General features: G+C 45.0%; 2 protein-coding genes across 5 annotated transcripts; one reads left to right on the top strand and one right to left on the bottom strand.

Moving 5' to 3' along the window:
- The first annotated feature begins 1,774 nt into the window (after nucleotides 1-1,774).
- On the top strand, nucleotides 1,775-5,173 carry LOC117135435 (mismatch repair endonuclease PMS2). 3 transcript variants are annotated; one of them, XM_033295601.1, is made up of 8 exons: nucleotides 1,775-1,986; nucleotides 2,054-2,213; nucleotides 2,271-2,414; nucleotides 2,481-3,049; nucleotides 3,103-3,745; nucleotides 3,808-4,521; nucleotides 4,576-4,829; nucleotides 4,945-5,173. In XM_033295601.1, exons 1-8 carry the CDS (start codon nucleotides 1,861-1,863, stop codon nucleotides 4,945-4,947), a joined length of 2,613 nt encoding a protein of 870 aa, XP_033151492.1. In that variant the 5' UTR covers nucleotides 1,775-1,860; the 3' UTR covers nucleotides 4,948-5,173. The 3 variants fall into 3 exon arrangements, with proteins under 3 accessions (XP_033151492.1, XP_033151490.1, XP_033151491.1); XM_033295599.1 differs by having other exon boundaries at nucleotides 4,883-5,173; XM_033295600.1 differs by having other exon boundaries at nucleotides 4,875-5,173.
- On the bottom strand, nucleotides 5,014-24,256 carry LOC117135434 (netrin receptor unc-5). Of its 2 annotated transcripts, none has more exons than XM_033295597.1 (11): nucleotides 23,721-24,256; nucleotides 22,630-23,170; nucleotides 15,531-16,417; nucleotides 14,894-15,175; nucleotides 14,421-14,591; nucleotides 12,723-12,776; nucleotides 10,935-11,252; nucleotides 8,622-8,750; nucleotides 8,324-8,516; nucleotides 7,555-7,628; nucleotides 5,014-7,496 (listed from the first exon to the last, which is right to left on the bottom strand). In XM_033295597.1, the coding sequence occupies exons 3-11, from the start codon at nucleotides 16,207-16,209 to the stop codon at nucleotides 6,184-6,186; spliced, it is 3,213 nt and encodes a 1,070-aa protein (XP_033151488.1). In that variant the 5' UTR covers nucleotides 16,210-16,417; nucleotides 22,630-23,170; nucleotides 23,721-24,256; the 3' UTR covers nucleotides 5,014-6,183. The 2 variants fall into 2 exon arrangements, with proteins under 2 accessions (XP_033151488.1, XP_033151487.1); XM_033295596.1 differs by having other exon boundaries at nucleotides 24,112-24,256.
- Between the last annotated feature and the right edge of the window lie 74 nt (nucleotides 24,257-24,330).

The following is a 24,330-nucleotide window of genomic DNA, read 5'->3' as shown; positions in this document are numbered from 1 at the left end:
TGGGAAATTTTTACCTCAAGAAGATTGCGATTTCCTATTACTGCGTTACATCTATCCCTTTTGTCTATGGGATTCCTATTAAAGTTACACTGTTGTTGTTCTTGATGCATAATTAAAAATCCAACATACGATTAGTTTTAATATCATGAAATGTTCACGGAACATATTATTTAATTACTACATAGAATTTCAACCACGCCGCTTCACTGGTTGAAGACTGAGGAGGCGTCACCCAGGAGACCTTTGCTATTAGCTAATCTAAATTATTATTCAATATTGTAGTTCATCATTGTTGTTATGTGTTCATGTTATGTTCGTTGCCTCTGTTAGTTCCTACGTTTTAAAGCCATTAAAATTATATTAATATATAAAAAACTACCATCAATGCTTCGGTTTTAGGACCAGGGACTTCCACAGCTTAATTAAATCTATCTCTTATCAAGAAGTAGCCTTAATCTAGGTCTTATATAAAAGGGAAAGTATTCAAAATCATTTTCAGTTCCAAAATGCAGCTCGTCGTGAAATTACTGGTGAGTAAGCTAGTAAGTGAAAAAGTGTCTAACGCTAAAATGAAATCTCCCTTAGGTTGTCCTGTGGGCATTATTTGCTGTTGTTTCTAGCACATCAAATGGTCAAACTTCTGACTTTGCCTCCTGGCACTGCCCTCCATGGTGTACGAATTAAATGGCGAGAAAATTAGATACAAAAGGTTCAGCTGTAGTTTTTCTCGATGTCTTATTAAAAAGTGAAATACTTTTGACTTGTGAATTCGCTTATTTATAAAAATTATTGCTGATAAAAGCAAGTCCATTGTAGACAAGTTTTAGCAATAATTGATGTAACAGTTTTGGTTTTATCATATGTTTACGAATTTACGAAATTTCTGGTGAGTTTGCTAGTCAGTGGAAAAGTATCTTACGCTAACATTCCATCTCCCTTAGTTTGTCCTTTTGGCATTATCTTCTGCCTGCAGCTGGGGATGTATGCCTCCATATCCATATCCATATCCAAATTAACTGTAGTTGTTCTACATGCCTAATTAAAAAGTTAAATACTTTTTACTTGCTAATTTTGTTTTATTTATAAAAATCACGAACAAAAACACAACCACAAGCCCATTGTTGGCAAAAGTTAGCAACCATTGACGCGACCATACATGTAATAATTACATAAATTGTCGACAGCGCCCTCTAGCGCTTTTGAATTTTACAATGGTGCGGAACTATAGCTAATCACATTGTCTCAGCTGCCAAGTACCTTACCAAGACCATTAAATCCATCTCTTATCTACTTAGTGCGGCTCCAATCCTAGCTCTTATATAAAAGAGCCAGAGTTCAACATCATTTTCAGTTCCAAAATGCACCTTATAATGAAATTACTGGTGAATTATCTAGTTAGTGAAAAGAATCTACGCTAGCATTCCATCTCTCTTAGATTTTACCTTTGGAATTTTTTGCTGCTTGCGCGTTTAGATGTTATCCATGGGAATACGATAATTTAAAACGAGATAATATTGTTCAACCAAAGACACTAGAATAATAATTATGCTAGTGTATTTGGTTCAACTGTAGTTGTTCTCAATGCCTAATTAAAAAGCAAAATACTTGCTATTTATCTTGTATTTAATAAAATGATTGTTGACGAGTCCTGAGAACAGGAACACAAGCCATTGTAGGCAAGCATTGAAATTTTTGCAAAATATAATACTTATATTGACGAGCGCCCTCTAGCGCATTTCCGATGTAAAAACATTTTGCATTCCGTATCCAATTAGTTGGTCATATAATCTGGTCACACGGCGACCTAAAGAGCGCCATAATTTTGTGAATTGGTGCAGTCGTTGTGTTTAAGCCACAATTATGTTGGAAACCAATCACAATGCTGACACGGAGAAAGAACCGAAGGTGCCTCCACCAACCACCGCGATATCCGGTCAGATAAAGGCGATTGGCAAGGATACAGTGCACAAAATATGTTCGGGACAAGTGAGATACGAAAGCTATTAAAGTTTCGCTCAAGTTCCTTAGACCCCGTGGGCTCAATTCATTTCAGGTGGTTCTCAGTTTGGCTGTGGCTGTCAAGGAGTTAGTGGAGAACTCAATAGATGCGGGCGCCACGCTGGTGGAGATCAAGCTAAAGGATCAGGGACTGCAGGGCGTGGAGGTCAGCGACAATGGCAGTGGCGTGGAGGAAATGAATCTGGAAGGCATGAGTAAGTGCAGGCATATCTACAATGTTTCGGAACAATAGTTAATCCCACTGCACACAGCTGCCAAATACCACACCTCAAAAATCCGGGAATTCGTGGACCTGCTGGGCGTGGAAACCTTTGGATTCCGTGGAGAGGCTCTAAGTTCACTGTGTGCCTTGTCAGATATGGTTATCCAAACCCGGCACAATTCTACCGATGTAGGTGAGTTATGGACGGAACTCTACGTTTAACGCCACTTTTATTCCATTAAAAACTTCCGATTTCTAGGGGTTAAGGTGGAACTGGACCATGACGGTAGGATCAAGAAGCGTTCTCCTTGTGCCCGTGCAGTTGGCACTACCGTCCTTCTGGCAAATCTTTTTTCCACTCTGCCAGTTCGTAGGCGTGACTTTACCCGCAACATCAAAAAGGAGTTCACCAAGATGTGCCAGATTCTGCAGGCCTATTGTCTAGTCACTAAAGGTGTCCGCATCCTTTGCAGTAATCACACTCCGAAAGGGGCCAAAACTGTTGTGCTACAAACGCATGGCGACCAGGAGGTCATGGCCAACATATCAGCCATATTTGGAGCACGCCAGGCCGCGGATCTGGTTCCTTTAAAGTCTCCTTTTGGCCAGGGCCAACTGACCGAGGCGGAATTGCGGGCTGATCTAGAATCTGGTGCGGATGTAGCCGATACCACTTGTCCGCAAATCAGCACCGAGGATGTAGAGCGTCTTAATCAGACGGACTTCCAACTCGAGGGATTCATTTCCAGTTGCCGACATGGCGTTGGACGCTCAAGCAGAGATCGCCAGTTCTTTTTTGTCAACTCGAGGCCCTGTGACCCTAAAAATGTGAGACAAACTCTTTTAAAAAGCTTAAATAAATTAAATGATTTATATTACAGATAGCCAAGGTGATGAACGACATTTACCATCGCTATAACGTCCAACAGCAACCCTTTATTTATCTCAACATCATCACGGCCCGTTCTGATGTGGATGTGAATCTCACGCCCGACAAACGCCAATTGCTGATAAACAACGAGCGAATTCTTCTGCTGGCACTGAAAAAATCGCTGCTGGACACCTTTGGCCACACTCCAGCTACATTTCAAATGCAAAACACCACCATTGTGAGCATGCTGGAACCCAAGACAAATCCGGGTAAAACTAAATTCACTAAAGAACCAAGTAAGGAGAAGGAGGACCAAAACGAAGAAGCATCAGAAGAAGATGTACCCACTACCTCAACGCAGAGGTTTATGGATGTGCTCACCCAGTGGCGACGCACTGGCGACACAAAAGGTACGGCACCATCAGTTCCAGTAAAGCGCCGGTGCAGTGAATCCGAAGAATTGACTACTCGGACGTTGAAAATGCAAAAGATTCATACATTTCTCAGCCAAGAGTCACCCAAGGAGCAGAGTTCCAAATGCGAGGCAGAATCTGAAGCAGCGAGTGATGTTGACATGGCAAAAGCGGACAAGACGCAAGTCTCCCTGGATAATAGTTTCCTCAACCTGAAAGAGATGGCTAAGGAGTCTGAGGGTGAGAAAGCTTTGCTATCATATCATCGTTTATAAAGAATAATTTATGCAAATTGGTTACAGCTTATGATATTTTAACGAAACCGGAAAATGCACCTCGCATTGATTGCAAGGTTCTGACCCCAATTAAAAGTCGTCGCAGTATTTTCGAGTTTAAAACTGATGCTAAGGCAATGGACAAACAGGGATCACCGGCAGAACTCAATTCACAACCGCCTAGTTTCACTCAGCTGTCGGAAGAAACTGATATTGCTAGCGACGAAGATGACCACATTGAGCTGCCCACTCGTATTGAGTTTGATGAAGAGATGGAGGAGGGTCTGCCATCAAATTTTTCAAGCGGGGAATTAACTACTTCTCTAGAGGAGATCGCATCTTCTTTAAAGGCCCACGAGCAACAGCAGCGTGATCGGAGGACTCGAACCAAGCTTCAGCGTCTGCGCTTCAAGACGGAAATTAATCCGAACCAGAACAACAGTGCAGAAGCAGAACTCCAGCGTGAGATCGATAAGGAGGATTTCGCCCGCATGGAAATAATAGGACAGTTTAATCTGGGCTTTATCATAGTCAAGCTAGAGGATGATCTATTCATAGTAGATCAGCATGCCACTGATGAAAAGTACAACTTTGAAACGCTGCAGCGCACAACTCAATTGGAGTATCAGCGCTTGGCAGTGCCGCAAAATCTCGAACTAACTGCGGTTAATGAGATGGTGCTATTGAACCACATTGATGTGTTCGAGAAGAATGGCTTCAAGTTTGAAGTAGACCACGAAGGTGCGATTTAAACAGACCTTCTGTTATTTTACTTATAAAAGATTTCCATTTCAGCTCCTGCCACGAAGAAAGTGCGTCTGTTGGGCAAGCCGCACAGCAAGCGATGGGAATTCGGCAAAGAGGACATTGATGAGCTTATCTTTATGCTGCAAGATGCGCCCGAAGGCACCATCTGTCGCCCGTCTAGGGTGCGAGCTATGTTTGCCTCACGTGCTTGCCGAAAATCGGTGATGATTGGCACAGCTCTTAGCAGGAACACAACGATGAGAAGACTGATCACACAGATGGGAGAAATTGAACAGCCATGGGTAAGTAAATGTCAACATTTTGAATTAAAAATGGCAAATCCTCAGTTTTCTAGAACTGTCCACATGGACGTCCTACGATGCGTCACCTCATAAACATCACAATGCTAATTGATAGTGACGAAAACGATGAGCAAGATCCTCCGACCTAACAGAAACGAGTATGTGTAAAAAATCGGTTGTTAAATTATTGTTGCAGTTTTAATTTTATTTAACTTTTCGTTTGAGCCACTAAGTATACGTCATTGTTCTGTAAATGCTTACTTGATTAACGATTAAACGACAGGATCAGACTTACAACTAAAGACAAATACAAAGGTTATCACTTGAGTATGTCTAACAAACTACTCGTTTTGTTGTTTTGTTTTATAACTATTACTAGATGTTACACTATATAAACATATATGGGTACGCTATATATATAATTTGAGAGGCTACATACTTTAGGGTATATGTGTGCTATGGCTTAGTTTTGATTACTAAATGCTCCTCTTCTTTAGTGACTATTCGTACCTAGAGTCGGCTGAGAAATTCAACGATTTGGCAAACAGTTTACAACTACCGCATTTGAATTAAAATGTTTGTCGGTTGTCTTTCGTAGTTGGCCATCACTTACTCTATGTATTTTGGCCTACTGCCCCATGTGAACTCGTATCTTACAGCTGTCGTATCGTACACAAACAGTTTTTTTTATCGTAATGCTAGAGTTATGTGTTTAAAACTATAAGTTTGCTAAGCCACAAGTATAATTAAACGCTACATTCTTCCTGTTTAGTGTATAAAATGCATGGCACCCATAGGGAACAAAGTTCGTTGAGCAAGTTACCTTAGAACACAACACTACAGTAACTTAGTGACTATGACTACAGCTACACTTTGATTCAATATTCTTTTCATTTCGATTCCAGTTTCGTTCCACATTACGTTTCGTTTTTCGTTCGCGTCGTTCATACATTTTGTAAATAAAAGGCAACTCATGAACATTTTTTGTTTTTAACAACAAGGGGCCATGAGCCTCACGCTGATTTCCCCCATCTCACTTTAACAAACTTTGCAGGTGGTTCAGTTCTTAGGTGTTACTTGTTTGTTGGATAAGTTATCTTTGGAAACAAATAGTGATTTGTCACTGGAAACAGGGTGAAGGTAGGTGAAACTGGCAAAACTTTTAAAAACTCAACGGATACATTGAACGCTTAGTTTGCTAGGATTTCAACACACTCTTTTCGTTTCCGTTTTTGCGGAATGGAATTTCAAAATGTTGACCCTTAAAGCTTTTTCTGTTAGTTTCCAAAATACAAAATTCATGTTTTACTTCCGTTAAATATCTTTGTAATATAGCGTATGAAGGGAACGTGCCTTAAATCCACAAGGGGCCTATGGTTTCAACTATGATGTCTAGCACATCCTGACGTCCCATCTCCTTAAGCGTCAGCAGGAGCGCCATTATCGTATGTGAAACTGAGTTGGAACTACTACCAGGACTGCTATTCGCTCGGCACTCCCACAGATTCAGGATCTGTTCGGTGGGCGAGGCTTTGGTGGCAAAGTAAGCAATATACCGGTCCGTATTCAGCTTTTTGGCCAGTAATCTCCAATCCCGCTCGTCCGCCCGTGGAGGATCCAAGGCGCTGCAGATCAAACGCTTCGTGGAGTGCGGCAGCTGGACAAAGTCCATCACACAGCTCTCGTTTACATAGTTGCCCTGGCGGTCAATTGAGATGGTGGTATTCGTAGTGGAGGCCAGTTCCTCTGCCGATCCGCTCATAGAGTGCGCTGGAATGTTAAAGGTGTAGTAGTCGTCCTCGCTGCCCTGGCCAAAGTCCACGCACAGGGTGTTCTGATCCTGCCTCCTCAAGCTAAACTCGCAGTGCAGAATGGAGTTGTTGCTGAGGATGTGCTGGTAGGGTATGGCATGTTCGTAGGGAGCTGCTGCCTCGACATCCGCGCTTCTCACCCGGATGTTCAGATTTCGGCTATTCAGCGTGAACGCAAAGACCTGGCTCTCGCCAAGAAAACTGCCACCCAGTTTGGCCTCCACATTGGCGCAGATATCCCGGCTATTGGGGAAGTCCTTGACCACGTAAATCCGCAAGCTGCAGTTTGCATTGCTGGGTGGCGTGTGTTGACTGAAGGCCAGCAGCTTCATCTTGATCGAGGGCTGTTGAATCCTCGGCTCCGCCACCACGGTGAAGTGACCCAGTTGCTCAGTCATAATGAACACATGCGTCGCCTCCAGCTGTACGAACATGGGTGTGTTGATGGTTTCCTCGCCGACGGAAACTGCCCGCCGCCAGTTGACACTCAGCTCGTCGTGTTCGCTGTCCGCGTGGTAGATGTGAACATGCCACTGCTCCGGAGCCACCAGACAGTGGGGAATCTTCAGGATCACTGGTTTCACGAAGCTGTAGTTCCGCGGGGCACTATGAACCACACTGCTGCACAGAATGGAGCTCTCGGTGGCGCAGGACACTCGACTGCACTCGTCGCTCAGCAGCAGCAAGGATACGTGCTTCTTGATGTGCTTTCCGATGGCGTGCTCCGGGACAAAGAGCAGCAGCTCGCCGCCATAGAGGCGGAGCTGTCCTCCTGCGCTTCCCAGCAGCTCGTATGTGCTGCTCTTCGAGGCGTTGAGTATGGACAACTTTCCGTTCATATCGAAGGTTGAGTTCGCTGTTGGATGACAGGGATATTTAAACCGATTCAAATCAAGTTAAGCTTGGTTTCTTACAGGTATCAGCTGTGGAGGATTCCCCGGTCTCAGACAGATAGTCCACGCTCAGATGATCTATTGGATTGGTGTAGCTGAAAGTAAAACCAATCCACAATGATTAGAATCGTTTATTATTGGAAAAAGGGCTTTAAAAATATGCAATTAAAGTTGAGGGTGTTGGAATGCAAGAGGATATTAAAAAGTTTATATCTACACATTGTAAAAGCACTGGAGGGGAAGATATGTAGGAAGTAATTCTCTGTGAGCACCACATTTTCGTGCCAAGAATAATAAAAAGCGCATAACTATTCTTGTTCTTTGGCGAATTTTAATGTCGTATGAGTCATATTTAAATGTAAGCCCCTGTCATGAACAAGTCTTTGAATTTATAAAACCAGTCAGACTCGTCAGATAATTCATTAAATTGAATGTGTTCACTTTAATGTCAAAGTGTTGATAAATGCAAAGATTCATATTTGTAATTAAATAGTGAACCCAAAAGATGGGCAATGGAGAAATTTTAAAGAATTTAGTGGAACTCATTGGAATTTAATTGTTCTTTATCTTTTTGTATATTTGAAATAAACGTACTGAGGATACAGTCAAAGGCATCAAAGATAATCCCTCGATATTAAAATGTTTCATGACTTATTTGCAAGCTGTAAAGTTTATGGCTATAGTATTTATACCATATTGTAACCAAATCAAGACTCAAGAGTACCCAAAGGATAAAGGGACATATAAAAAGGGCGAACTAATAACATTGATGGCTTATTTGTACACTTACTTGGCGGACAGATTGGGCACGTCGTAGTGGTGCTCGGTGACGCCTCCACAGCCGATGCCCATGCCCATGATGTGCTCGCCGGGCAAATAACGATGTCCGGGATTGACGTAATCGTATCCCATGTTGCTGGCCTCGATATGCATGCGCATCTCCTTCTTCTCCACAACGCCGGGCATATAATCTGCGTCCATTACTGCAAACGGAGTCGAAATAAACACGGTCAATTGCTGGCGGCCAACGCAACGTTATACGGTCGCAGGACGACCGGCGCAGGACACTGGAGTCCTTTGAAACTCACCTGAACGGGCCATGTTGTAATGGGGATTGGTGCGGATGCCACGACGAGCGCAGCAGATCAGTGCGGTCCCGAAGGCGAAGCACACCGCCGTTATGAAGGCCAATCCCAGATAGAGGGTCCAATCGAAATCTGCAATGGTGAAGCGATGCGCACTCATATTAAACTGCTGAATCGGCTGATTGTACCCCGTAATTTTACTTAAGGGAAAGTTTATTGGCACCCAGTTCGTTAACTTTTTTATAGGTTCACAGAAAACTTTTGTAATGAAATAATGAAATAAATTTTTAGTGTCCTTAACGACTTCATAAATAATATAAAATATATATGGATCTTTTATTCTAACGCACAGAACGTTCAGAGTATTTCCGAACTCAATCTCGAAAGTGGAGTCTTAAAATCAGTTCACCTTCTAGAGAACTGAACTGGCAATAAAGCCTGCGAACCAAGATGCCACCACCCCGCCCCCTTCCAATTGCCAATCTGTGTGTGCTTGGGCATTAAAAAAAAGGAAACCAAGAGATTTCAGCGTAAATCCGCCACCCTCATGCTTTCCAGGATGCCTGCTAAGCAAAATCCACACATTCATGGACGTTGAGTCAACCCGAAACCGAAACCAAACCGAACTGAACCGAACTGAACTGAACTTTTCCATAACCAAACAGGCATCCTCTCACCCATTGTCATCAATCCCGAGCAGCCATGCGTATCCGTATCTGGCGGAGCGGAGCAGTGTATGTCTGTATTTAATGTTTTATGTTTGTATGCTCATCCCCAGTCCAGCTTCGTCTATTTCGCATTATAATTCGCCGGCGGCCCCCCGTCGCCAGCAGTCAGTTGCCCGACATCCCAGATTCCGCAACCCAAACCCCATCTATGGTGCCCATCTCCATCTCCATGCCCAGCTCCATGCCCACATCCACATCCACACCCACTGCCACCCATCCATTGGACGCCCATTGTTGCGCTGCCTGTTTCCGTTGCTGTGATTGTTGTCGTCATTGTTGCCGGCGCTGGCGGTGACTGGTTGTTGGCCAAAAAGGAATCGCTGCAGCGCAAGGAATTACTCTGTATATATTATGATTATTATGCCGTATATAGTACAGTCAGTGGTGTGCTAGCAGGGCTAGAAGTGGGTGGGCGGACGCATTATACAATGTATGAAATGAGCAATTATATTCGCTGTAAATCAGCGGCAGCATCGGAAACAGCGATAGAAGTAGAAGTTGAAGACCCTAGCAGCATCCCCAACTGGGATACTCCAAGGATCTCGCAGCTTTCGTTTTCCCTTTGCTTTTGTGCATTTTGCATGCTGGCTTTTTTAGATCCACATATATATATATATTGTGTTGCTTCCTTTTTTTTTGTTGCCTCCTGCAAGGGACATCAAAAGGGGATTCGTCTCCTTGGTCTGACAAATACGCTTTTAATATCAGATGGTTGAGTACGAGATGCTGACAATGGGCCATGATGAAGCCGCAGGTATCGGTGGCCCCAGGGATTTGCCCGGATTGCTCGAGCTTTAGCGAATCGTAATAAAATCGAAAATAAGCTGCAGAGTGTCACAGCTCTTCGAAAACTTTTCAGCAGGCAATCAAATAAAGGACAAACCTGCCAAAAAAGCCCAGCAACTCCTGGTACTCCCTGTGTATCCTGATCCTTTCAATTACACACTGTGACAGCCATCTAATTGATCCCCATGGACCGCACAAAACTATGTTTGAGTTGGGTCAATCGCACAATTTTCCCCTCTAGCCGCCCGCCGATGAAAATCGAATCGCAAACAGCAACAATGACACGGGAAAAGCCCCGGATTGGGGTGGCAAATGGGTGGGTGGATGCTGATGCTGATGCTGCTGTCTTTGCCGCACGCCTAATTATCTGGCAAAGCACATAAACCCTCGGAAGACTTGTGTGGGACCCCCACTTAAATCTCAATTCCAAGTGGTGCTGCTGCGATTGATTTGCGACCCTTCTTCGATTGGGTCCGGGTTTCATTTGGGGCGATTGGAAGTCGCAAGTTGAGAGCTTACAGCTGGGGGTCCTTTGGGGTGAAAAGTGAAATGTCCTGGCCATGCTTTCTATACCATCTATACTTCCATTATATAGATAAATAAGCCCGTGGTCGTGCACAAACAAATGCACTTGGTTAATTTCCCATTGTGACAATCAGTGTTGAGTGCTCATCTTTTGTGCGAGGGATTCAGGGATTCTGGTTTTGTGGATGCTGCACTCCGGCTCTGCTGTTATTGTTGTCTAACTGTCTACTTTGTTGCTCCTGCCAGGCATTCATCCTAGTCATGAGCACAGACTTACCATCCTTGCCAATCTGGCACTGTTCGCCGCGGCATTCGGCCGTTTGTATGTCTTTTCCGGCGCACAATGATTTGCCATATCCCGGGATAATGTCGGAACTGGAGCCAGTCGCTTCGCTGGGGCTTCCTACTGTGCCCACTCCTGCTGCGGCGATGAGGGCGGCCATGCCCACCCCGGGAGCTCCCAGGAGCAGATCACCGGCTTCCTCCGTCTCGGAGGAAATCTGAGTCTGGCCCTGAGTCAGGCACTTCCGGCGACGCACTTGAATGCACTCCGCGGAGCAGATGCTCCAGTCACTCCACGCCGACCAGCGGGCCACTGTAAATGGAAGAGCAGAGGCAAAAGCACAGGCAGTTTAGAAATCAAAAGTCATATTAACATGATTTAGCACACATTCCCGACAGCGGCACTCCCCGGGTCATATATCAAGACCATCGGGGCCACAATCATGGACGTGGCATTCCAGCCCCCCTGTTCTCAGCTTCTCCGGCTGCACAATTACGGTCTAATAGATGGTCCATGGGGAGAAATCGAAAGTTTGTTCCCACCATAAAATTAGTGGGTCTTCCTCCACTCCTGATTCCCATTTCCCAGTTTTTTTTCTTTACCCCCAAAACTCCGTTGACGACGCCTCTGTTGATTTTTGGGGTTTGGTTTGGGTTGGTTTCTGCGTGGGTGGGTGAGTAAAAGTGATTGTCATTTTAATGCTTTTCTATTTTCGCATTTTCTTTGCTATTTCAATTTCCACTAAATGAGGGGGAGAAAGCGGAAAGTCCGAAAGCTAAACAAAAAGCCAAAAATGTCCATGGTGTGATGCATGCCAATGGCAGCTGAAATATATGTTCGACAGCTAATGCACTGAGGAAAATAAGATGATGCGAAGTTATTTAAGTTATTCTTAATAAAAAAATGATCTATTAACAAGCCTTCTTTATAAACATAGTACAAATGCGTACACTATAAAAACTGATTTGAATTTATAAATAGTTTTCATTAAGGCATTTCTTTTGCAATAATATTCAAATTTCCACATGACTGCGATGGTTTATTTTAATTAGGTATTTAGTTCCTGGTCTAGTTTTTCGCTAAGTGTGCGCACATCCTGGTATAAATACATCGGCATTTGGCACTTCCTGTTTTGGAAACATAAAACCACCCTCAGAAAGGGCGCACAAAATTCCGGACTTGTCGCCAGCCATCATCACATTGCCAGGCATTTAGTTTTCCCCGCTGCCAAGCCGTGCGCATCCTGATCCCCAACCCATCCCGCCTGTCAATACCCATCCCAGGACGTATCCTTTTCGACCCCGGCCAAAAACCGAGACCCAGAACTAGACCCAGACTCAGACTGTTGCATGAATCAGAGAGCGTGAGTCGTGGTAAGTGATTTTTAAGTTGCTATCTGCCGCAGTGACGTCACCAACAACTACCCCGTCGCAAAGTAAGTCACTTCAGTTAAAGTCAGTTAAAGTGTGGAGGATTTTTTTTGGGGGAAGTCCCGAAACGAATGACGCCACGGTTGGTTGGATGCTGATGCCTCCGGTTCGGGTTAACACGATTGTTTATTGGATTGTTAAGGCCCCAGTGGATAGCGAGGCGACCCCAACTAAAAAATTTAACTGTCGTCGGCTCGTTAAACATTCAAGTTTAACTGCTCGAACACAATGTCGTATTGAATCCTTTGGAACCCCCACCCACCCATCCGAGTAGCCCCATCCCATTGGATCCTGAAACGGCTGGGAAGCCTTTGAGGGAAATGCATATTGTCGGGCTTTCGGTTCAACTTACTGCGCTTACTCGACGAAATGTCAAATCCATCAGGGCTCACGATTTGAGTGTCCTCTGTTGTTGGCGGGCGACGATGGCGATGATGGCGACGGGACGTCAGGACGACGGGACGTCAGAGCGACAGCGTAATCACGGGGCGTTGGTGGGCGTGGCGGCGGCAGGACCATAAGGTTGACACGGTTCCATGGGGATGAAAAGTCGTCCGGGGAAAAAAAAGAAGAAAAACGAAAGCCAAGCGAAATTTAAAATTAATTTTATGACACACTTTTCATAGAAAAGAAATACCCGAGCCCACAATGGCGTCCCCCTCTTGACGACCGAAAGGCCCCCTTCTGGTACTCCACCCACCCATTTCCCATCACCCATTTGGCCCGCTTGTCTGTCAACAATTGCTCATTGCTGTGCCCGCTGTGCGCCTGGCCAAGTATCCTACGAAATCTCCGTGTGGGTGAGTATCTGTGCGAGCACTACAATACAATACAATGCAATACAATAAATTTACATGAATAAAAGTGAAGAGTCTCAAACACATGCCGCCCGTGCGTCTGTCAAAAAGAGCGCCCCAGCTACCACCGTCCGCCCCATTCCATTCCACTCCACTCCAGATTTCATCCTCACATCTCCAGTCCTCAGTGCTGAGTCGCACCAAGTCTCTGGACCCAATGCCTTCCCCCGGATTCATTCCTTTGTCACCATTTAGTCGGTGGCACGCCGGCGGCAGGCGTTCCCCACTGCCAAAGGCGGCGGCCCAATCTATCCATCTATATACGCATCTCGCATGTGGAGATATCTGTCGTCGGTCCGAGGAACCGAATGCGTGTTTAAAATGAAATACTCAGCACTCACTCAAAAGTGTATTATACCATTGTTCGCTCGGGGCATGGTGACTATGTACTGGGGTTGGTCTATATTTAGTTATAGTGGGTATTAAGTTATTAATCTTGAAATAGGCATTTTTTGATGTACTCATTATTGTAAGAAAATAGCTATCTCTAATTGTTGAAATTAAGGTGTGTCAAAAAGTTAAAATAAGACTAACTTTAAAAAGGGAAAGTATAGGAAATTTAAGACATAACTTTGCTTTTTGATAAAAATCTGTAGAAATTTGTAAGAACCATGCGGATTAGTTTTAAATGAATTTAATATTAAAATATTTCGCTCAGCTGTTGTACTTTGTAAATTAATCCCAATGGCACTCCCATCATTCATGTAAATCCGCTCGCTTTCGGATTATGATAATTCACTGAGGTCCTTAGAGTATGTCTAGTTCGCATTGACCCTCAAAAGCTTATCTTGTCTTTTATTCCTCATCTTTTTTTTTGTGAAACGCCCCCTGAACTTTTGCGTTGTGCAGTGCTTTGTATTTTGGGCAGTCCTTGCCACTCCACACCAGCCCGGTATCCGTAACCTCCTGTCCGCCCTGGTGTGAAAAATACGCGTTGTTCTCGACGCTCCGGGAGATGTATCGACAGAAGCAGCGGGGCAACCAGTTGGGGATGTTCAGGTGGCGCCCAAGCTGGAATCCCGGCCGCAAAATACCATTTAAATTGACAATTTTGGCTTCTGCTTAACAGCTGCCTTTAAGCATTCCCAGTTTCCCCTCCCAAAACCCCTTAGCAGCACATCGAGCCCGTATAATGGGCGTGTTGGCCGCAATTCGATGCGCCCACAATTTTGCGGATGACCGCAGGAACGTACCTGGACATGCAGCGCAGTCGGCGGACTTCTGGATCTGGGGGCCCGGACACTGGGCGCCCCCATTCAATGGCATCGGATTGTTGCAGGTGCGCGAACGTTTCCTTCCCTGGCTGGGCTTGCCCGCACACTTGCACTCGCGCCATGGACTCCAGGTGCTCCAGCCACCGTTGACTGTGGGATGAAATCGGAACAATTAAGCTTTAACGACCAGCAAAACGACCAAAACTATTCAATTTAAGGTGCTATGCGATTTTTGGCCCTATAATTTGGCCCTATAATTGCAAAATGATTATACTTCCTCACTTCTATTAGCAAATAAATATAATTAATTTTCCCAAAAAAAAGCATTTTAAAGCTGTATTTCATGGAAAATGATTAAAACCGAGAAACCCCAGTAAAGTGGGTTTCTTCCTGGAATTTACAGCATGGAACCTATAAATTCTTAATTTGCCCCAAAACCCTTCGGTACTGACCATAAACGATGAGAACGGCGGAATCGGAGACGCGTCTGCCGGCGATATTCTCCGCACTGCAGCTATAGTTGGCCATATGTTGCAGGGCCACCTGGCGGAAGATGAGTGTGCCGGCCGAAACGGTGATCCCCGGCTCGCTGTCCGCCGTGATGACCGCGTTGTTCTTGTGCCAGGTGAGCTTCGGTTCGGGGAAACCGCCGGGTGGTTCGCAGCGCAGTTCCGCCCGACTGCCCAGCTCCAGGCGCAGCGAGGTCGGCGACTGGTTGAAGGACTTGCGAATATCTGTGGGGGTTAAACGGACAGATGCAGGTTACCGATGTAGATACGGATGTAGATTCAGATACAGATAGGGGTAAGCTAAGCGAGGGTCAGTTGTTGACAGGAAGCAACCCCCGGACAAAGGTGCAAAGTTAACTACAAAAATTACATTTTCAACTGCATGCCATTATACTGAAACAAAAATTCGTGAAAATCAACTATTGTAGAGTAATCCTACAAGTTATGCTCATAATAAAAACTTGTTAAAAGTGTCAAAATAATAATAAAACATTAATTGTTAATAATTCAGTCTGAGCATTTCAGACCACCTGAATTAGTCTTTATTTGTAAACTAGAACTTTTTGAACAGTGTACTCACAAGCAATGTGCACGGTGGCCGCCTGACTCTTGACCACGCCACGCGACGACCACGCGTGGCACTCGCACTTGAAGGGTCCGTCGCCGAAGAACTCGTCGACCAGGTCGCGGTGGATGGTGGCGGTGACCTCCTCCATGTTGACCCCCGTGTGCGGATCCACGTGAGTTTCGTGCGTGGACGGCGGTGGTTGGGAACTGCCGCTGCACTTAAAGATCACCTGCAGTGAGTGGGAGGCCTTGCACTTGAGCACCGCCGGCCTGTTCTTGACCACGAAAACGCTCTCCGGCTCTATGAGGAATATGGGCAGCGTATTACTCGCCTCTCCGGGACTCAGTTTGCCGCTGTTGAACTCCTCAAGCAGTATGCCCGATCCACCTGCCGCTCCGGATGATCCCAATCCAGAGGACCCTTGCTGCGGCCTTGCATTCTCATCCTCACTGCTATTGCCGAGCAGCTCCGCGTTGTTCTTGTGCGGCGCCGACTCTTCGGTGACCAGGGAGTTGGCGAAGGGTGCTATCGCAGTGAGTGGGTCAATCGCATCCTCCTCCAGGGAGGCGGACAAGCTGCCGTAGTCCAGCTGCGGCAACTCTCCGGAAACTGACAGCGTGAACAGCAGGATTAGCTGGAGCTTAACCAGCAGGAGGGCAATCACATTTCCGGCTTTATTAATCACCGCCATGCTTCGCTGTCAGTTGACCTGTCGTTTCGTGGTGGAGATGGTGAAGGTGGTGTAGGTGTCCCTTTGTCCGGCGCTTCCTGTGCAACTGATGCACCCCTCAGGGGCACCTGCAATTGTTGTTGCTGCTGCTGGCGATGTGGCGAGCTAGCTGAAGGAGCTGGCATTAGCATTAGCCGCACACTCGCTTTGTTCACGTGGTGAATACGATCTGGAAAGTCAGATAAGAAACGCCAGTTAGCTACCTTTACATTTGCTCCTTCGACCAGGCAATTTGCCCACTTGGCCATAAGGCGATTATTTACAAAGCGGTCTGTCAAGCCACGAAAGTGTCCATGGTTTGACTAAACTGTTCATATCTTTGACGCACACGCACAGCATTAACAAACTTATGGTCTTGCACTTGGATTTTGCGATCTGAGCCGACTTGTAAACACTCTACTGCCTATGAAATCTGCTGATTTAGTGTATTAATATTAAATTCATTCATTATTGAATTTAAACTTAACATCATGTTACATTTTGTTGTATATATTGCTAACCTGTACCTGAATTTGGATGCATATCCTATTACAGTGTTATTCAAACATTTAATGGAACCCTCAGATGTACACCTGCCTTTTTATGACGTAAACCCGTTTATAAGTAAGGAAGAAAAGGTGTCTGCTTACAATCACATTTCCCATAATCAACTATGTTTTAAGGGTGGTATCTGCGAAGAGAAGATGAAATGATCACGCAACAAACCCTTCCAAAAGGTCAAAAGAGATGCTACTTTCACGAATGAAACTATCTCGAGTTGTACGCTTGAGTTTAGATATCATTTCCTGCCGAAGGTAGGCCCAGATTCCAATCTAGTGTCAGGATCAATGGCAAAATGAGGATGTATCGGCTGCACTTAGGGACACTTCCTGTCCTCGCCGCACAATCGATGAGTTGTCTCCATCAATCAGGGGACCAATCCGACGACCCCGTCCGACGACCCACAAAGTGTAGGGCAGCGTGGTCACAAGTTACAAAATTTCCCATTAGCCATGCAAGTCATGCGTCAGGTTCTACGAATCGTTGGTACCTAATCGAAATATTAATAACAGGTATAAGTATGCTCCGCCACACTGCAGTTCTCCGGGCAGCTAGGCAGCTTGGATCGGTTCAGGACGTGGTCTCCTCCACAGGCTTTGCCTTTGCCTTTGGCTGTGGGAAAAGCGCCTTTTGTCTTTCAGAGTTATTAAGTGGTGGTGTGGTGGCCGTTGGAGTGGCAAATGGTTATATGGAGGAGGCATGCCTGCACGAATACCGCGATAAGTCCGGCCCCCGTCTTTGGGCCTCACTTAGAGCTGGAGTTTGAGTTGGAGTTTATGCGTTTGTCTTTGTAATTATGTATTAATCATGCATAAGTTAAAACTCAAAGGCCCCCCGCCCGCTTAGTCTCTCAATATTTTATTGCCGCCGACGTGGGCCATTAAAAGGCGCATCAAGTAAAAGTCGATATGTAAATTTTGCGGAAACGCTGATATGCGATAAGTGATTATTATTGAGGGGGATCCATGCGCCACAGCTCCACCAAATCAGTGGTACCCAGTAGCCGGCGTGACCACGAAACGTAATAAAATATCGGGTAATCAGAAGTTAAAGGGAAATAATACATTTGATGGGTCGTCATCATCGAGAGACTCGTTTCGTTCGGCTTAAGCGCCTTTATGCGTAATTCAATTGGATTTACAGGGTGCTTGTGGACACTTGAGTGTCTGTCAATATTCTCCTTCGTGTGTGGATGGGTTGGGGTAATAGTAATGGTAAATGCCATATATGCCATGCCGTATATGCTATATGCTATCTCCTATCTGCTATATTTGTGGATGTGGAGTGTGTGGGCGGGCGGTGCTCATGTAACTGACCAGATTATAATAGTCTTCCAACTCTATCCGCTTTGTTTTGTGTGTGCATTCAATTATAGATGGGATATTGAAGCTCGTTTTGTTTTCGATTTGTCTAGACCTTTGTTTGACGAGGCCGATATTGGGCCACATTGTTTGCCGGGCTGCTTAGCCAAATTACATTTCGGCTAAACTAAATCGATAGCGCCATCAGCGAAAATCGAACTGATTTTCAGCTCTTATAAACATGGCTTATTTATTACTGCAGCTACTCTCAAGAATAATGCTGAATTGCAGACAGATACTCATGTGTACATATGTATATTTCGCTTGACAAGGGAACAACCGAACTGATGGCGAGATTAATCAAAGTCTCGCACATTAAATAGCCCCGATTCGATCGATTGGATGGATGCCTGCCTTATCGGACCGAAAGCTTGGTGCATCGGGTAGGTGGGGTATTGTACATTACATTTAAATAGATTTTTAATGAACTGAAGTAGGCCAAATGGATTGTAAGAGGCGCTTATCAGCGACATTTCATTGTCTGCGGGTGTACTTTATAATCGAATGGGTTTTATTTATTGAATGCAAACTTGTCGTTGGCAAATAAAAAACCTGCATTGATTTTGGCACGCAAGCATCCGGCGAAAACCCCCTCCACATCCACTTCCTCATCCTCTGAATGGAATGACTGAATGACAAACTGTGGGACACACACGCACATGCACTGAGCGAAAAAGTCCAAGAAAATGAGCATTTTAAACGAAATATTAAAATAAATAATAAAACTTCTGCCAAATGGCTGATATTTCTTTGTCTTTAGATAGAATGGAATACTGGGTCAAGGAACGTCCGTTTCAGATAAGAACTTTATAAATATTTCCATTGATTTTATGTCTATTTATATTAAAGCCCTGCGCAGTACAAGTACACCGTATAAAATTTCATAATTTGTAGATATTAATATCCTTTTTTCCCTGTGCACTCTTTGAGATTTATGGCCAGATACGGCAAGTTGCGTGTGCATGTAATCATCTTATATTGTGAGCAGGAGACGCCACCGAAGTCCCGCTGAACTTTGATGATTTCCCAAGCTCTCGGATTCCGCGGAGGAGTTTGAGGGGGAGTATGAGGAGGAGTATGAGGATGAGATTGTGTCGCCAGCACTTGCTTCCTAGGCAGCCCGTGGATGAATGAATGGGAAATGCGAATGGAAGACTGCGTGGGATAATCGGCGTCGTATTCAATTTAATTTCACAACTATTGCCGGAGTCCCAGTGAAGTGAAGTGTAGAGGGCGGAGAAGCCCTTCCTGTGCCGAACGAGAACTTCCAAGTGAACTCCGAGAACACAGATTCGGCTCTGGCATTTCGGGGCATGGGGATGCCGAAATGGGGCGGGGAGATGGAGATTGGGTCTGGTCGGGGAACAATGCCAGAACACACAAAACAAGTGAGCATTCTATAAAATAATTGATGACTGACTGACTCAGTTGCTTGGCAGCAATAATTTTTATACTTCTGAAGCACTCGCACACACACTCTCGAGCACTAAAATCAAATGCCACTCGAAACGCTGCGCCAGTCGCTTGGTGACTGCCCTGAAGTGGAACCATGGATCCATGGATGTGGATATGGATGTGGATGTGAATGTGGCTGGCTGTGAGTGTTGGTGTGGTTGTGGCAGATGCCGCTGCCTCAATTGCGTGAGACTCCTCCTTGTAGTTATGTTGTACAATCGCCGGAACATCTGTAGCACAAATGAAATCTTTAATGCCCAAGGGACCGTGCTGGTAACTCTGAGGCATCTGTATTTCACATGTTGCGCATTTTGCCCACACACTCCGCAACTTGAGAACGTATGAAAGCAGCTATTGTGAGCTATCTGCGTTCGCTTCGCATTTTTTTCGGGCCGCGCTTGCCTTGTAATCAAACAATTAAAGATGATTTTAATTAATCTATTTAAAAAATCCTCCCCCATGGCCGAGCCGCCGTCATAACTGCTCAAAATTGATCGAACAACTCGACGGGGGATGCGAGCACGACAACGGCAACAAACATCTTTAAATTAATTAAGCGTAATTGTCGAGGAATTAGAAGTAGAAACAAAAGTTTCAAGCATGAGTTATGGGCCAAGCTACACAGGCTCATGTTACTACAAGATACACAACATACACAAGATACGATCGTAGCCAGCATACTTGTGACCCCCTCTGCATGCAATAAACAAATTATTTATGATTCTATCCCATCAGCGGCATAAGTAGCACAAACTGAACAACTGATGAGAGGCCCTTATCATTTGTATCGTATTAGCAAAGTTCTAATGTGTCCGGTTCTAACAAATGATGCCCGTGGCCTAATTTATGTTGCCAAAACTACTGCCACATGATGCCAGCTGATGATAGCCAGAGGGAAATGGAAAACAAACGAATTGCCTACGCATGTCGAAGATGCAATGATAAGAGTCTGGCGTATAGAAAGTTCTACTACCTAGGCATGTTAATGCCCTACCGATTCTCACCGCCATCGATCGGAATGGTTCAATCCAACGATTTACGACGCTAAGCCCTTACCAACATCAGCTACCTAGCTTCGGAACAAAGCCAGTTGCCGAAAGAATCTGAAAAGAGCCTATTCTTTCACTTCGATCGACATCTAATCCAATGTTAAGACCCTGAACCCTGGATCCTACATACATGCATATAGGAGCCCGAATGGCCTCTACATATGCTATAGGGCCCTGGAATGACAATTAATCACCGCAGGAGTCAAAGATGTTCATGCAACGCTCCGTTCCCATGTCCCGAAAAATCGAAAGTCGAAGGGCGCAGGGCTACCTCCAAGCCCTTGTTTGCCCATCAAGGCGAACAGCTGTATCTGTATCTACGAGTTTTTGGGTTTGAGTTTCGATTACTGTGCTGGGTTGCACAACCCCTAAAATTATGACTAGGCCGAGTGAGTGTGAGAACCAGTGAAGAAGGGGTAAGAGTAAGAGCTGCGCGTAAATTGTTAAAAAAGCAGAAACCAAAGTGTGAGTCCAATCATTACGTGCATTTGTCAAGGCCTGAGAACTGTTCCGAATGTCGCTGCTGGTTGTCTGAGTCCCATGCCACTTTTTACCATACCCATACTCGTATGCATGTCGTCCGACTGTCAGTCAGTCAGTCTGTTGGTACGTCAGTCAGTCAGTTAGGACGTTTCGACGTCCAAAGGGGATCATTATATGCCAATTGGCGATTGTTTGTTACCCCCACTCAGCGAAGCAGCCAACGTTTGTCGCCGCGGAGGGTTGGTAATTGCAATCCATCCACATTTGAATTTACATTTGAACAACGCTTACGGGCCCAAATTATAACTGTAATTGCGGCATGTTGATCGCGGCGGCATCCCGTTGGCCGGAGTTCTTGTTATTATTATTATTATAATTGTAGCTGCATCTTTTATCAATGAATTGAGTGCTGCACTCACATGAGGGCCTCTCGACAGCCGCCCCTCCACCACCCCTGGCCCTGCTCCGTGACAAGAAAAACATAAATAAACATACTGAGAGAAAATGTAGTGTACTTGGGAATCGATCGAGAATGGTTTGTAAGGGCTCTCGGGGGATTATTCTCAGGCCTTTGGATGGTTTTTATAATCGTATTCCCATCGAAAAGGTTTCAATACGTCTCAAAGTAGAATTTTATGAATCATTGTTTTAAAAACTGTCTTATCACGTGACGAAACACCATGATGGCATCATTTAATCTATCCCATTTTAATTGATCATTAACCAAACTAAGTAAGAACTTCAATAACTCTACAGTGTAGAGTTCAGATTTCAGAAATCGAAACTTCTCCTAATCGAAACCTTCAATGGAGTTGTTTTACTTTGCTTTGAAATAGGATCTCTTCCTCGATTAAAACCAAGTCTATTTCATTTTCTTTCTGTGCACTAGCGCTCACCACAGTTCCACTCACAGCAAATACACATGGCTAAGCGCAATCATAAAATACAAATAAAAATAAAAATACACGATGGCGTTCAAAAGGGCACGCTTTTCATAATAAACATTAGCGAGCGGCCCCTGTCGTCCCTGTCGAACCCCGCCCCCTCCTGCCCCGCGGTCACACGGTTCGAGGGTCGTCCGCTCCGCTCCGCTCCAGTCGGTTCCGTTTCCCCCAACTCCGTACCTCCCCCACATCCGCCAACTGCTCCTGGCGCGCTTGTTTGTTTGTGAATTGGTCGTCTTTAGTTACACTTGAATACGTTTTGTGTGTTGTCGCCGTAGTCCGCTGCCCATGTGTGTGTGCGAAGTGTGTGTGTGTGGGTAAGGGCTAGCTGGCTGGCACTTCGCCTCCTCCTACTCAATGCACTTTGCACCTTAAAATAGCATTGCAGTGGCATACTTAGCGGCGCAGGAAGCAACGGACGACCACTGCAGTGCGCCCCTTTGTCCGCATGTGCTACTGTGTGTGTGTGTGGTGCTAGTGTGTGTGCGGCTTGTTTTTATCCTGTCCGAGGGGACAGGTTTCTTATTATAGTTAAGCATCGCTACTTACCCGGTGTCTCGCTTTTGTTGCTCCCGTTTCTGCAGTGCGGCCAGACGATAGGCAAAGGAGCGGGCTGTTGTCTTAGGAGCCAACATGTATCCAGATCCGGATCCAGTTACATGTCACCAGGACCCCGGGAATCCTTGTGTGCGATGGGCCAGTGCCTGTGTGCTTAGGACATCTGTAACCTTATCGCATTCAGTTTGTCAGCTTGTCCCCGCTCACACACTCATTATGACCGAACACTTCACCACGCTTTTCACTGCCAACTGAGTAGATATCCTGCTGGTATTACTTCAACTTTCGTGTGGCACTAGGTTAGGTATCTCTATCCCGCATATGCGGTTCACTTTTTATCACTGTTCACACGATCGCTCACTTGGATTTCAATACGCGCGCTCGAAAGTACGAAACTCGAATTCAACAACCACTGCGACGAGCGACTGCGCGTCCGTTTGCCTCGGCGTTTCACGTTCAAATGAGACGTGTGTTCGTGGCCAAGGCGAAAAGGCTGCGATGACTGAGCCCTGCACTCAGAGAAATGGACGCCCTAAATGGGAAAATGATTGCGCAAAAATTTGGGGTGGAAATTCAGTTATCAGTCTACAAAAGTATATAGGAATTGCATTTATTATTATTTTTAACTTTAGTAAGGTTGTTAAAAGTAATAAAATTATTAATTACAATGTAAAAGAAAAAGCAAATCTATAGTTAAAACATTAAAGAACAATATTGTCCCTAAGCCTTCTCTTAGTTATAATTATATCTTAATAAAATTTAACGGATTTGTAAAAAGCTATTATTTGTTTTGAAATAATTCCCTTAGTTACTTTATTACAAATTAATAGCATCTGACTTGGCAGCTTTAATAATTTTTCCGAGTGTAGTTGCGCTCTTTGATTCGAAGTTAGTATTCCGCTCTCTCTCGCATTCTCTCTCTCTCGCTCGCACACAGCATCCCCAAGAGGAGCACGTTGTGTTGTTGTTGCTCGCAGCATATGTGCAGGAAGTAGGTGGCTGTGGGGAGCGGGGGATGGAGCTCCAAAAGAGAGAGAGTGCGAGAGAGAGAGACGCACTTTACGACGTGGATGTATATGTACATGTATGTGTATGTATATTGGCTCCTTGGCTATTTTGTATCTTTCCTGCCTCCGCCCGCGTGTTGTTGTTGTTGCTGCTGCTGCTGCTGTTGTTGTTGCATTCTAATTTTACGCACTGGATTCCTGAGATGCTTTCATATTCCCGTTTGATGATTTATCGACTGCAGCGGCAATTAAAAGGCCTTTAGCGCTGCTTTTTATCAACTCGACTCGGTGACATTGGAGTTTTATTTATATTTTGTTGTGCGCGCACACCCACAGCACCACTAATTTCACTACGCACTCACACAAACACACAGACACACACATGCTATTTAAGCCAAAAGATTTTTGTTGGCTTTGATTGCCGTTTTTTCCATGTAATTCCATCTTTATTTCACTTGAACTTTACCATCTATTGCGGCTTAATTGCTCATTTTATGGCCCAGACATTGACTGCAGTTTTCCCGACGAATGTGCGATTCTTGTTTGCCTTTTTGTTTTTCGCCGAGCACATTCCTTTGGCATCAAATTGGAGCCTGTGCTCCCGCAGATTACTCCCGTTGCCCAGTGTGACCAGCTGGCCCCAAGGGCTCCAATCAGGGTTGAAGGTTTTCCGGGAGCTGCTTTA

Source organism: Drosophila mauritiana, chromosome 2R (assembly GCF_004382145.1).
Source record: "Drosophila mauritiana strain mau12 chromosome 2R, ASM438214v1, whole genome shotgun sequence".
Taxonomy (NCBI): domain Eukaryota; kingdom Metazoa; phylum Arthropoda; class Insecta; order Diptera; family Drosophilidae; genus Drosophila; species Drosophila mauritiana.
Note: the sequence above shows the minus strand (reverse complement) of the source record. Positions and strands in the feature narration are given on the sequence as shown.

Excerpts from the sequence above, each read along its gene's own strand:
- LOC117135434 (XM_033295597.1), bottom strand. The coding sequence starts at position 16,209 with ATGGCGGTGATTAATAAAGCCGGAAATGTGATTGCCCTCCTGCTGGTT. Across the intron at positions 12,777-14,420 it reads CGACTGCGCTGCATGTCCAG|AGGACACTCAAATCGTGAGC; the intron begins GTACGTTCCTGC and ends CGCCAACAACAG. Across the intron at positions 8,517-8,621 it reads TTACAACATGGCCCGTTCAG|TAATGGACGCAGATTATATG; the intron begins GTGAGTTTCAAA and ends CTCCGTTTGCAG.
- LOC117135435 (XM_033295599.1), top strand. The coding sequence starts at position 1,861 with ATGTTGGAAACCAATCACAATGCTGACACGGAGAAAGAACCGAAGGTG. Across the intron at positions 1,987-2,053 it reads ACAAAATATGTTCGGGACAA|GTGGTTCTCAGTTTGGCTGT; the intron begins GTGAGATACGAA and ends AATTCATTTCAG. Across the intron at positions 2,415-2,480 it reads GCACAATTCTACCGATGTAG|GGGTTAAGGTGGAACTGGAC; the intron begins GTGAGTTATGGA and ends TCCGATTTCTAG.